This window comes from Hyposmocoma kahamanoa, unplaced genomic scaffold (genome assembly GCF_003589595.1).
Source record: "Hyposmocoma kahamanoa isolate Upper Pololo Valley unplaced genomic scaffold, ASM358959v1 99879, whole genome shotgun sequence".
Lineage (NCBI taxonomy): Eukaryota > Metazoa > Arthropoda > Insecta > Lepidoptera > Cosmopterigidae > Hyposmocoma > Hyposmocoma kahamanoa.
This window is the reverse complement of record NW_020656077.1, coordinates 9,676,383-9,690,780: the sequence shown is the minus strand read 5'-3', so window position 1 is coordinate 9,690,780 and position 14,398 is coordinate 9,676,383. Positions and strand designations below refer to the sequence as shown.

The window sequence follows — 14,398 nt, the reverse complement described above, 5'->3', positions numbered from 1 at the left end:
TGAGTAATTACATTCTAAACGATAAAATGTAAGATTCCTATTGATTTCTCATAATGTATAGGTAACATTGTTTTGTTGTTTATAAATAAATAACACACACTCTCATAGCCCCGGACTAGGGAAACATGTTGTGGGTGCCATGGACACACAAATTACACTCAAACTCACAAGATAAATAAATTTAGGCCGTACAAATATTTCTCCCGGCCTGGGAATCAAACCCAGTACCTCTGCATGGCAGACTATCATAGTAACCGTTTGGCCACAGAGGCAGTTAAATTATTTTAGCTTTAAACTGCTGTAAAGTTTCTATCGGAATTCTACAGGATATTTATCATGGATAGTTTGCAATGGAATGATTTAATACTGCCTTTCCATCACTGGTGGACGAGACATCAACTGGGATTCCAACCCTGTGTTATTGATATTCCTGGGATTCGCACAAATTGATGTTGCACTTCCACACTTATATGGCGAACAGCTATGGAATGAAATTCCCTGTCTGCAGGCTTATCTTTGAAAGTTATAGCTTGGGCCTTTTCAAGGTGAGAGTGTCTAGACATTAGGTGTGCATGGAGGATTAGATGCACACTGACATTTCATTAAAAAAACTCAATAATAAAGTGGTGCAAATTGAAAAGTAACTTTTCCTTGGAATTTAACTAAATAAAATTAAAAAAACATACAAAATAAAAGTAATTTATCATTTATCACATCAAATAGGAATTTTGTCACATCATTGTTATTTTTATTTTAAATCTATTCTGTCAGTCTTTGACTGAGTGTACAATATGTACTAAAGGGAACTCCCTTTACTGCATTATGAATGGCCAAAGACCGATATTGCCTAGTGGAATTATCAATAGCCTAGTTCATCAATTCAATACTAATATCCTTGACTACTAATAAAATGGCGACTTGTATACATAGATAAAAAATTAGCAAAACTTAAATTGTTAACATTCTTTTCAGATGGCTAAACAGCTAACAATGTCATTAGGTATGTGAGTGCATCTATGCACGTATTCTGTGTGGTGCACCTACCTATATGTCGTGTGGTGGCTTTTAACACTTAGCACTCTTGTTTAAGTTCTTAGGTTTTCACAATAGCTGCACATTGGAAATGAAACTATTTTACATGCAATCATTGCAAGACATACAGTATCCCGTTCAATACCATAGCATCCTAAATCTATATGGTGTCTCTAATGCAAAGCCGTGTTTTCATTTACCATTTTTAAAAAACTGAAAAATTCTTAGGTTTTGCAATTGTTATCCATAGGAAATTGGACTATTTTTCAGGTCTTAATTTGCACATATTTGTTTTTTCATACGAATGTATTTTTAACCGACTTCAAAAAAGGAGGAGGTTCTCAAATCAACTGTATGTTCTTTTTTTTGTATGTGTGTTACGCGGTAACTTCGGTATTTGTGAACCGATTTTCATGATCCTTTTTTTGTTGGAAAGGGAGTACTTCTATAGTGGTCCCATTTCATTTTGAAGAAAATCATCCACCTCGAAGGGTGGCTGTTCACGCATGAAGATTCACTTTTATAAATAGCGCCTAACTTTAATTTAGGAGCAATTACTTTAATGGTTGATTTTGCTATTTCTCCAATTCAAGGCGTTTTTCTCTCAATATACTTTGAGTAGTATCGTAGTGAGAACCTATTTTTATTATCTCCAGTGTCAAGTCCTGTATAGTGGCGAACTAGGGGATATTTCAATAAAACTTAGCAAATAGACGTAATTCCACGTACTTTTGAGGTCGGTTTTTTTAGTACTCTGTACTGAGATTATGGTTTATTTAAAATAGAAATATACGCAATTTACATCTAATAAAATAGTTTCATTTCCTATTAAAAACAAATATTATGTCTATGAAGGACGCGTGAGGGGAATACCATTTCAGCCGTAATCGTAAGGAACCCCAAACGTAGTTTTGCTTTTATAAAACAAATATACACAATTGAAATTGGAAAAAAAAAAGATTCATTTCTAATACTTAGCACTCTTGTCTTGTTATTCACGTCATCCATATCTGTTTGTGTATTTTACTGCTTTTTATTAAATTACTAGTCGCTTTTACTTTGTCAACCTAAAAACTTTTCTTGAGGCTTTTGTTGTGAATGTCAAAAGAAGGTCTGTATTGTACTTCATGCATTATCACAATAACAATTTGCTTATTAATAATGAGGTCAATTTCTAACTTATGTGCTTGTATACATTTGTTACTGTTCAATAGCAAAAGCTGTCTAAGAGCCTATGCACATGACGTATTTTGTAACGTGCGTTTGCGGCGCCGTAAACGCGCGTCATCTGCGCGTATACGCACCGCAGATGCGCTGTAGTGAAACGATTCAAACGCGCGCAGACATAGCGTTGCAAGCAAGAAGCTTATCTACTCCACTGGTAGTGTAGATTCTTCATTTCAAAAATTTACTGCATAGGCTCTAACAGTGAAGGAAACATTGAATCTAATAAAACAATGTAACAAACCATCAACAAGGTTCTGTTTCTGATTTCACAGAATTAGTTACCTTCAATTGAACAGCAAGTATGTAGAAAAGACTAGCTATACCCTTGAAACTGCTTTGTGGCTGCCATAGTGGTATTTATATAGCTACGTAGTGGTAATTATATAATTTATAAATGAGAATAAAGAATTATCTTCTTTCTCATCTTTGCCATCAATATCATCAATCTCATTGGCCTGACCAGAAAAGCGAATATGCAAAAATAATTTGGCCTCTAGATTACCCAAATGGAAACTTTTAATCCAATGCTAGTTAAGTGTTGTTGCACTATCCCCAATGCTATACAACTTTTACAACAAAGTGAATAAATTGGAAAATTTGTTTTTGAAAAGTTTCCTACTAATGTTATCTTTCGTATGAATTCACTTTATTGTTGAAGGTGTGATTTGTCCGTAGACATTTGCCACATATCATTGCCTATTCCTATTTCAGTCTGCCATGCAGTGCCCAGCACGTCTGGTGTCAACGAGATTCTTCAGAACTTAAGCCGCGCTCAGCTGGCGCCAAACCACGCCGCCCGGCTCGAATGCCGAACCGTCGTGGGATACCTTGGCACAATAGGTAGGAAGCTGTTACCATGGGGTTTGTTATAAACCGAATGTCACATGGGACTTATCAACTTATGTCTCAGGGTGACAGGCGCAGTTTTAGTGCCCCTCAGATCTTTGCGATTTAAGGCTCTGAGTGGCACTGCAACTGTTGTGGACAGGTGTATGTATCGCTTACCACCAGGCGCACGACTTCTTCGTCCCGTCTCTTGATATTATAAAAAAAACCAGTAAAAACCAATAATTTTTATTAGTTACCTTCATGTTTTGAAACTAAGTGACATTTATGTATTGGTCGACAGAAACACCTCAAGCGACAGCCGCGGCTGCACCTGGTAATGTTCGGAGTGCTGTGCGGAAGCTTCGCCAGGAACGCCGTCCAGCCACACCAGTTCTCCTCTCTGTACTTCCAACTGTACTCTTGCTGCGCCGTCAAACCGGCCAAGTCCTTGCGCAATATCAACGAGAACGCATCGTCTATGCAGGATGTGGTTCAGATACTGATCGACGGTACTTCGGCCTAGTCACTTCAGCAGAAATGACAGAATCTGAAGCGTCTCACAGTTGTCACGTATTTGCCGTGGATCTGAGGATGGCCGAACACGACATGCACGTGAACAGGGCGAGAGAATTCCAAATAGCATGTACAAGAGACCCCGTTGCTGAGAGATGTCTAGAATTCCCACCTTCAGCCGAGTATGTTGTCGGCGTTATAAAAGGAATGTACTCATTACCGCCCGATGATTATGCAAGTCCGATTCTACAGCAGATATCAAAACTGGCCTTGAAAGGCGGCAGTCCTGCTTTGGGGAACTTCTCGCGGTGTAACAGGGCTGTATTTCGGGCACCACGGGACAGGAGACCGCCTTGTAGACAAGACGACGCAAGGCTTGATGGCCAGGAATTTGTGGCAAACTCGCCGCAACCAAGCAACCACAGCGAAATAACAACCACATCCAGCAACAGTGACTCTGGGATTGGGTTTAATAATGATTGCAGAAATATTGCAGACAGAATACTCGTTGTGGACTTCGCTGGTCAACAACCTGCCACAAATAAGTTCAGGCAGGATATGCCGCGTCGCCCTATCGGTATGGTCGGGTGCAGTAGCTTCGACACCGACGGCTCCTTTTTATCCAATACTACGCCTGTTGTGGACGGATTCGGCGGACAAGGCAGGCCCTTGAATTTGGACGATGGCATACTGACCTCAAACGATCTACAATCGGTACGCCACGTGAGCCCGCGCAACGAAGAAGATACATACAACTACAACAACGTTTACGGAAATATGCCTTCCACATCCCGCAACTACGATGCCGCTGTTTACGACCAAGTTTATACAGAGAATGAGGGGCATCACTACGAACTAATACCGCCTCAGCTGGATTTGGGCGTCGATCGTGTAACGAACACTTTCAACTCGGTTGAAATATATGAAGAGCGAGCGAGACAGGGCGATTGCCAGTCGAATGAGTCCGTAGAGAATGTGACCGTGATATCTGGCAGTACTAGTAAAGCTAGTATGGACTCTGTGTCGGTGTACTCGTGTCGGAGCCATGAGGAGGCACGGCCGTCGCGCCGGAGGCACTTGCAGGCATCCCTTGATGATATGTTAGTGCTAGGGCTGCGCGACCCTCCCCCTTCCCAAGATAAAGATGAAGGAACATTTGTTCACCCAGCGAGCATTAAATGCAAGGTACGATAATGTTCATATAAGCACTATATTCAGAGATGGGCTGTTCAGAGATAACTAGGGTTAAAACCCAATCAATTCACCCGGGGTTTTAGCCAAAGCGCCGGGTTACAGCCTATTTCTGCCCAAAATTGAGGGCGGAGACCATTATACGCGTAAAATAATAAAAAATCTTTCTTTGACGTAAAAGGTAACTCCACACAATTCCCTCCTTGCAATCCTGTGTATTCTCACTTATACTAGGAACGCATTACAGTTCGATTGTTAAGAAAATCGATTCAACGGTATATATAGATTTTTTGTATTGATTCATATCAATGTGATTTTCAAGTGAAATGATTCAATAGTAATAAACATTTGGTAATAATATCACATTTTGCAAATAGTTTTTACCCTCGATTTCGGGTATTAGTAGATTTTAACCACATTGAAACCCGGGCTAAAACTCAGGCGCTTGCCCATCTCTGACTATATTCGATTTTTTTAAATTAAGAACACAATATCTCATATCTTTTTCATCTTTGTATTAATCTGCCATGTTAGTAGCAAATTAAAAGCAGCCAATCATTGACTTATGGTAAGTCAATGCAGCCAATTTAATTTTTAACCAACTTCAAAACAAGATGAGGTTTTAAATTCTATTGTATTTTGTTTTTTCTTGTGTATGATCAAATCAAATCAAAAAAATTTTTTTGTTGGAAAGAGGATACCTCCATACTGGTCTCATTTAAATTTGAAGATAATATTCCACCTCTATGAACGAGGTGACAAAACCTATAAAATAGATCTCTGGGCCAGCAGATTAAGCTCCGCTCCATACGCAGTCCGCAGAATACGTGAGCTTACCGATGTTAGTAATGCTAGACTAGTTTACTTTAGTCACTTCCATAGTATAATGTCCTACGGGATTCTCATGTGGGCTAAAGCGGCAGATATTCAAACCAGATTTGTATTGCAAAAACGAGCGATTCGTTCTGTGTACCGTCTAGGCTCTCGGGTTTCTCTCAGAGAAAAGTTTAAGGAGACTGGTATCATGACTGTGGCATCACAGTACATTTACTCAAATGTTTTATATGCTCGTAAAAATATACATAATTTCAATAAGAAAGAAGATATCCATAATATTAACCTTAGAGCTAAGTCCAAACTCAAAATCATGGTACCACGATTTCGTTTAAACAAGGTAAACAACTCTTTTATGAGGAACTGTATACGTTTTTACAATAAGATTCCGAAGCATATATTAAGTTTATCATTTCCTAAGTTTAAAAACTACATTAAAAATATTTTGCTCGAAAAATCATAGTACAAAATTGAAGACTACGTGTTAGATAAAGATGTATGGAAAGACGACACGGCTCCAGAATCCACACAAATTTGATTCAAAGTGTATTCCATAGCATTTAAGTTTATTTGAAAAGAGCAATCCCTAGAGTTTCTTGCTCGTTCTTCTCAGGGAGGTCAGCGTAGTGAACGAGCAGTAGCTTAAATGTGACGTTTTCAAGTGTAAATTTATTTTACCTATGGAATAAATAATCTTTGACTTTGACAAGAACTATCACTGAATTGAATAAATCCGGTTTCACGCATTTTCCGTTAATCGATGCCAATAAAACTCAGCAAATAGATGTAATCACAATAACAAAGCCGATAAGCAAAATTTTGAGGTCGGTTTTTTTTTAAAATGAAAAAGTTTTTATATTTTATTTTATTATTTATAAAATTAATTATTAAACATTAATGTGTATTATCTGGGCCAATAAGTGTCATTTAGTGATGAAACTGAGCAAGAACTAGAAAGAAGAGTTACCAACTCTTGGAACCGATATTGGTCATTCAAAGACATATTCAAAAACAAGCACAGAGAGAGGTCTTTTACATCTGCATCCTCCCAATTTCGGACCTATAGATGCCAAACGCGGGCACTGACTAATAAATACCATCAGAAACTCACAACCTGTCAAAGAAGAATGGAGAGAAGTATGCTGGGATTCTTTCTAAGAGACATAAAGAGAGCTACAGACATACGTAGGACTACTAAATTGGAGGATGTCACCACAAAAAGGACTGGCCACATGTACAGGGAAAGAATAGAAACGTGGACCAGAAAGGTAACAGAATGTCCTCCAGAATTGTCCATTTAGAAGATGGTCCGATGACTTTCAAAAAATAGCTGGACCTCTATGGACTAGGCTGACAAGAGACAGAGCCAGATGGATAGAGCTGGGACCTATGCGCCTTCAGGATGCGCTGATGCTATAGATTACATAATTTATGAATATAATCTAATTGTCAGTATAATATAGGTTAATAAATAAATAATGTGTATTATTATGTTGTTTTAAACATTCTTCACAATGATTGTGAACAGTCCAACAATTTTGCCAGGATGGTAAACCTAGTAATAACGAGTTGATGACAATGATTTTCAACTTCAAATATTAAAAATATTGTGTTTTGCAGGTTCGTAAATCAATGAAACCCCTAAACATTCTAATGAAAACTCGACACATACTGACGGGTAAAGAGAAGGATAAAGAGAAGCAGGAGGCGCGCAGGCGAGCGTTCAGCGCTAGCGCTGGCGACGTGTGCAGCGGCGATGCCAGTAGCGGCGGTGCCGGCGCAGATGAATCGCTGTCAGCCGCCGCTAGCGAACCAGATTTGCGAGACTCACAGGTAAGTTTAATGATCATATTTCCTTATTTTATCTTTAGTTCCTTAGGTCTACATATCCTAGCCCATAGATTCATCTTTATTTCATTTTGATGTCAAAATGTCCCAAAAAGGGACAAACTCGCTTAGTTGGCAACTCCGTATAGAGATGCGCGGCGGCGGCGTACGCGTCGGATATCGTTGATTATTAAATATCTAAATGTCAATTTTAGAAAGACAAATTATGATAAAGAAATAGGTTTCGCAATAAACGTCTCGTCTGGTATAAGTACCATGAGCAATTCAAAAGAAAAAGTAATGATAAATAATCAAATTTAGCAATTCCATAATCGATACTCAAAAATAAGATAACGAACCGTGGAGGTGTTCTGAACCGATTTATTTATTTTTACATTACATTTTTATATTAAAATTTCAACTACTCTGCTCAAGTTAACAGAAAATGTAGTTTTAAATGTTGATCTCATTAAAAAGAACTTTCAAAATTAATAAATCATTAAAAAATCAAACAAATAAGCAGTGATAAGTCACGTGATTGGTTGCCTAATTTTACTGTTTTACGTTAGAGCCGAATTAAGGGTTACGAGGCTTGTGTGATTTGAGTACCTACTTGACGCATGTTGAGCATGTTGAACTTTACTTTTCTTAAGTTGGTGCGGGTAGTTTATGACAACGCATAGTTTAGAAACAACATGTCTCCCGAAGATTCTATGAGAGGTGCACTTTTTCGGTAAATGCAAATATTGGGTCGTCAAACACGGAATTTAGGGGTGTTAATTACTCTCAAAGTAATACAATAAAATACCCGCGTAATTAATCATCATTCATATGATGATTGATCAAAGAAAGCGACTGACGGCACGCTGGTCAACGGCAGAGGTCAACGACTACCTCAAATTCAAATTCAAAATAATCTTTATTTCATAGGTAAGCATTATTATACTTGAAATCGTCACAATGGTTAAACTCTACCGCTCATTCGTAAGGCAGATTCCCCTGAGAAGAATGAGCAAGAAACTCTAGGGGTTGCTCTTTGTAAATAACATTTACAATATTTTTTTTTTGAAACATCAAAGAACGAGACTACCTCCATGAGCTAAGCGGGTTACTACTACGGATTTTTGTCATCCAAATTATGCAGAAGTTGTATAATAACCTTTAGTATAAAGTTTTTGTTTCACTGTAGTTTTAAACCTCGTGAAAGGCAAATTTTGTATATCAACCGGAATCTTGTTGTAGAAGCGTATACATTGCCCCTTAAATGATTTTTTGACTTTGTGAAGACGACTATCAAGAAATGCTAGTTTATTTCTATTCCTTGTATTAATGTTATGTCTGTCACTGTTTTGTCATAAAGAAATTACTATTCCTTTTAACATAAATTACATTTTCATAAATGTACTGTGAGGCTAGTGTAAGAATGTTAATTTCCTTAAACTTATCTCTCAAAGATACTTTGGGGCCCAGATTGTAAATTGCCCTAACTGCACGTTTCTGCAGGACAAAGATTCTATTGATATCGGCGGCATTACCTCCTCCACTTAGTACCTCCCGGTAGTTGCCTCCAACGGCTGTTTGTAGGGTTGACAACACAGACTTTTCAAGCCAATCTTTATCATTGAACAAGCACGTCGGTTCGAATCCGGCCGGATGGAAGGAATTTTTTCTGAGTGTTCGATCTTTGTATTAATAATTATAACAAACTAGTGGAGTAATTTCACAAAAAATAATCGAATATCAATTCAACAAAAAAAAATTAATTAATACAGTGAATAGCGACATCTCTCGCCAGGACTGGTAGCTGTAAAGGTAATAACTGGGTGATAAATCTGCAATAGATTTCTCATAGATGGCGCTACGACTAAAAAGTCGTTGAAAGACCAAGTACAAAGACACGACGCAAGCACATAGAAAAATTCGTGAAGTCCGTTGGTTCGTTCCGTGGCTTAGTTGGTATGGCGTCTGCCACGGTATGCAAGAAGACGTCGGTTCGAATCCGACCGGATCGTAGGATTTTTTCTGAGTGTTCGATCTTTGTATTAATAATTATAACAAACTCGTAAACTATTATACTTAGAACAAAAAGACTTTCAGTGGTATTAAGTACATATTTAAGACTCTTTACATTTTTCGGCTTCGTCTGTCGACCTGTTCCACCCTGTATATATTTTTTTTTCCTTGTGATTTTTTGTTTTAAGTTTATGCAGGCTTTGAATTTTTTTTGTCTTGCCTAAGTGGGCGGCGAGTCAATAAGTTTGGGAACCTATGACCTAGCCCGTATCACGGAATATCACAATAGCTATATTTCGATTGAACTAAAATAAAATCATAACATTATTATTATTGCCTTAATGGCGGCCACTAGGCTTGGGCAGTGTCAGTTACGATGTTGTCAGTTAATATTGATCAAGAACGCTAACGTTTAGGCAGCAGCAAGGTTTTTATTTTGGCCGTTTATTGGTGAACCTACAAGCGTGTCATACTGATATGACCAATAAGAATTGTTTGTATTGGTGGTCATATTTAGTCTTTAATTAAGTACAACCTCGCTCAAAATATAAAACAAAGGTTATATTTAATTTATCATCCAAGTTTTTCTCATAACAAATAATTGCTGTCGAAATTACAGGCACATTAGACTTGTCAACTTATGTCTCAAGATGACGAGCGCAGTGGCAGTGCCTCTCAAATCTTTGCGATTTAAAGCTCTGAGTGGCACTGCAAGTGTAATGGACAGGCGTGTAGCTTACCACCAGGCGCACAACTTGTTCGTCCCGTCACTTGATATTATAAATAACCTAACCTCCGGTTATAAAACCGACCTCAAAAGTCATTCATCCCCTAGTTTGCCACCCTTAGAGGTGGAATATTTTCTTGAAATTTAAATGGGACCACATCTGAGGTACCTTTTTTCCATCAAAAAAAGAATCATTAAAATTGGTTCACAAATGGCGGAGTTATCGCGTAACATACATACAAATTGAGAACCTCCTTTTTTTGAAGTCGGTTAAAAAAAAGAATTCGACGTAAATCGAACGAGGTTATACTTTATTATTAAAGTCAAGCAAAATGTGCCTACAAGCTGTTACTGCTGACTAAATATGACCACCAACACAAACAATTCTTACATGTCATATCAGTATAACGTGATAGTATGATCACCAATAAATGGCCTACATTTTTGGAAGAACTTCTTCGACGGACTGCTGTTGAGGAGATCATACCTGGGTGAAAAAAACAATTAGGGACAAACAAGAAGCTAGAACATATAAAATCACACAAAAAGTTAATAAAAGGAGAATACACATAAAAAAGAAGGGACTTAACGTAAATAGAACGGGGACCGTACAAGGAGGTCATACAAGGAATAAATCAACTTAGGACATTAAAAAAATGTGACCAAGGATACCCTGATCCAAACCACATTCACATAAAAGCTATCTCAGACGTGAATTTTGTAAAGGAACACAGGGGAACAGGAGTCGCCTAATCTCAGTGTGCTGAGCGTATTATTATTCTGAATTCTGTCTGAAAGCTGACAGTTAGCTTTATACAAGTTATATAGTATTAATTATGTAGTAAAATACGTTTTAAGTCATGCATTTTAGTAGCAGTAGATCTTGTGAAAGAGTTCGTCTAGGGAGGAACTGCCACCTTCCTTATTTCTGCCGCCAAGCAGTAATGTCAGCATTACTGTGTTCCGGTTTAGAAGGGTAAGGGTGCTGGTGAAATTACAGGCACATGAGAATTTATGTCTCCGAGTGACGGGCGCAGTGACAGTGCCCTTCGGATCTTTGCGATTTAAAGCTCTTGAGTGGTACTGCAACTGTTATACTATATTATGGAAGAGTCTATGCGATCATGTTTGTGTTTATAGTAATATGACTGCTTGTTTCGTGCAATGTTTTTAGTGTGAATCTGTGACGACTACAATGTCCGTATCACGTGTGTTCTGTTGCCGGATCCACTGAGAATCAGCGTAGGTACTGTAGGTGAGACGATAAGACGGTATGTGGGTCACGGTTTCTTTAGCAGCACAGCACATATTTGTAATTTAGTTCTTTGTCTAAATCTTTATGTTATTGCGTTGTTTTTTTTAAAGGAATAAATAATTTATATTTTTTCTATATATAAATCAATTTGAAGCGACAATGCAATTATCTTATAATGGCATTCCGCCGCGTATTTCTATGACTTAAGGTGAGTTATTTCAACGCGAGTTTACATTTTAAGAGGTGAAGTATGATTAATATGAGTAAAATAAGAACAGACTGAGAAAATTTGACACATGTCCGTCGTCGACCAACGCCCGATGGCGACAGACGGGGCAGCGGGCGGCGCGGCGTGTCGTTAAACCGCCGGGTAATTTGCAAATTTTGGGATTAACGTGAATTTAATAACTAATAGGGCTTCGGTTAAACTTCGGGGGAGTAACAACAACCCTCTGAAGGTTGTGGCAGAGGACTCGTACGGACAATGATTCCGCACGAGATGCCTCGTAAGTACATGACATTTTAGATCTTATTTAATTGAGTAATATGTTTTATAATATTCCTACTAACAATAGCTTATAAGTTAATTTTATTACTTCTAACACCAAAGTAAATGGATCTTTGTTATCTGAAATAAATATTTTGAATTTTGAATTTAATTTAAGAGAAACATTTGCATATAAAAATTATGTACTAAGTTATATATTTTATTTTTAAATAACTCGTTTTAAGCCTGTTTTCGGATAATCGGATGATGGGACAAAGTACATCCTATCGTGTAACACATTAGCACATTCTTTAGACAATATCCTTATGTACATAATATATTTTTTGTAAGACCATTGTTTAATAGTAAATATCTAAACCATTTGATCTAGTAAAACAATTTTCCCGCTTCTGTATCCAGATTTATTAAAAAAAGAAGCAATCATCCGCTTAGAGATACTTTGCACGCGCGCCACGTAGGTTGGTTTCGGCTCATCTCGAAAGACCCATACGCTCGATTGCTGCTTTGGTTTAGGATTGTAACTGTGAATCCATGTTTCGTCACCTGTTACTATGTCCCACATCAAATTTGACGCCCCTTCTTTGAATCTGGTAAGCATGGCATTGTACCAAGTGACGCGGTCCGTTTTTTGAGCCTCAATCAAATAGTGTGGCATCCACCGAGAGCACAGCTTCATCACACCCAAATGTTTGTTTAGTATGGATTATATTTGAGTCATGCCTATGCCTAAAGATGCCCGAATCTCATGGTACGTCACATGCCTGTCTGTGTTGATCATACGGCGCACAGCATCTGCGTCCATCACGAAATTCGTCACTGAGACTCACACGACCGCGTTTGAATTCTACAAACCAGCTATAAATAGTCGTCTTGCATTGTGCTTCATCGCCAAAAGTTTGAAGCCCAGCGAAGCTCTGCTGAGCTGTTAAATTACACTTAAAGTCGTAGGAAATCATAGTACGAAAATTTTCACGAGTTAAATCCATGGAGATGTAGACAACCATTTTCTAAAATGATTTCACAATGTAAAAACAAGAGACAGTCAGATGAAACAAACTGTATTCTGTATTCAAATGTTGTAATTACTTTTTAAATATTGTTTATGTAAGTTGCCAGTTCCGGAAACTTATAGTGCGCCCTATGTATAGGTTATACTTTATCATAGACATCTACTCCCGTAGTCCAACTTACCAACACCGGTTAATGTCCTATTAGAGCTTAGCGAAAATTTTTTTTTGTTTCGTTTTTTTTCTTTCAACTGTGACATTGGCAAAATCATCAGTTCTCATATTGATGGAGCCATAAAAATAAAAAGTGAAGTGAAACAATTTCTTGCAAATATAATTTAAGAATAAAAGGGGAACAATAATTTCATATTTTCTTTTTAATTAGGGCTGTTTTGGCCAGAATTAATTGTTTTTTACAATATTCTAACGACGGTTTGCGTTTGAATATTGACGTTTAGAGAATCAAATTTTACGTTCAGTAATGATAGAATCTTGAAATTCACATATTTTGAGTTACAACACTATTGTAATAGCAGTGCGATATGAAACTGATACCGCAAGTATGATATTGTATTATTGGTAGTTTTATTTTATACTGACCGGCGAATTCGTGCTAGTGTTCTTCGTCTTTGGAAATAATTCTTCCAGTTATTATCTATGATTCTCGATGTTTTCATTGGTTGTTATTGCGACCGACTCATAGCTGATTCACGGGGATAGTCAAAATAATAATATAGCGTTAATTTCTCTATCTTTGTCACGGTTTTAAGTACTCTGCATAAGGGACTGCACAGACGCAGTCGCGCGTTTGCATCGATGGAAACGCCTATAAATCCGAAGTGTCGCGACGCAGTCACAAACGCGCGATTGTATCGCTGCTGAAAGTACACGTGTGTAACCAACCGCTCTTAGGATTTCGTGGTAGCAACACATTGGAAGTAAAACTATTTTTTCGCATCTAAATCGCGTATGTTTGTTTTTTCTTGTAAAAAGCCCGAAACGTTGGTTAGTTTGAAAAAACAAATACACGCTGTTTATTTCTTTTAATTTAGTTTCATTTCCGAACGTCTAAATATGTTGAAAAGGTATGCACGAGAACATGTAACAGTGCTTTTTAATACTTTGTATTATCTCCGAATGTACGTCACACTTCTTATTTACATATACTTCACGCTCTTTTCACGTCAGAGTAGGAAGAGACCACGGTTGTCCATTTGTTACAACCTTTACACAAATCTTTATCCTCATCAGCACGATACTTTTGCTTATGACAATACTGGCCTTCTTCATCGTCATTCCACCTTTTCATCATTCTCTTTTCTGGTTCCTGGCCACTTACTTTTGATATTTTGAATCGCTCTCGAGTTCCTTTTCCTCCACTATTCTTACGTTTGTTCTATCCATCTTCATTACTAGGACCCGGATTAATATGTAAT

The 14,398-nt window shown here is 37.7% G+C and overlaps 1 protein-coding gene across 1 annotated transcript in view; it reads left to right on the top strand.

Moving 5' to 3' along the window:
* Positions 1-14,398, top strand: part of LOC113239565 (regulator of G-protein signaling loco-like) — a 153,354-nt gene that overhangs the window by 494 nt on the left and 138,462 nt on the right. Inside the window, exons 2-4 of the mRNA XM_026476625.1 lie at positions 2,971-3,099; positions 3,389-4,785; positions 7,246-7,458. Of these exons, the coding sequence (XP_026332410.1) occupies positions 2,971-3,099; positions 3,389-4,785; positions 7,246-7,458 (1,739 nt within the window). The remainder of the gene's footprint in view (positions 1-2,970; positions 3,100-3,388; positions 4,786-7,245; positions 7,459-14,398) is intronic.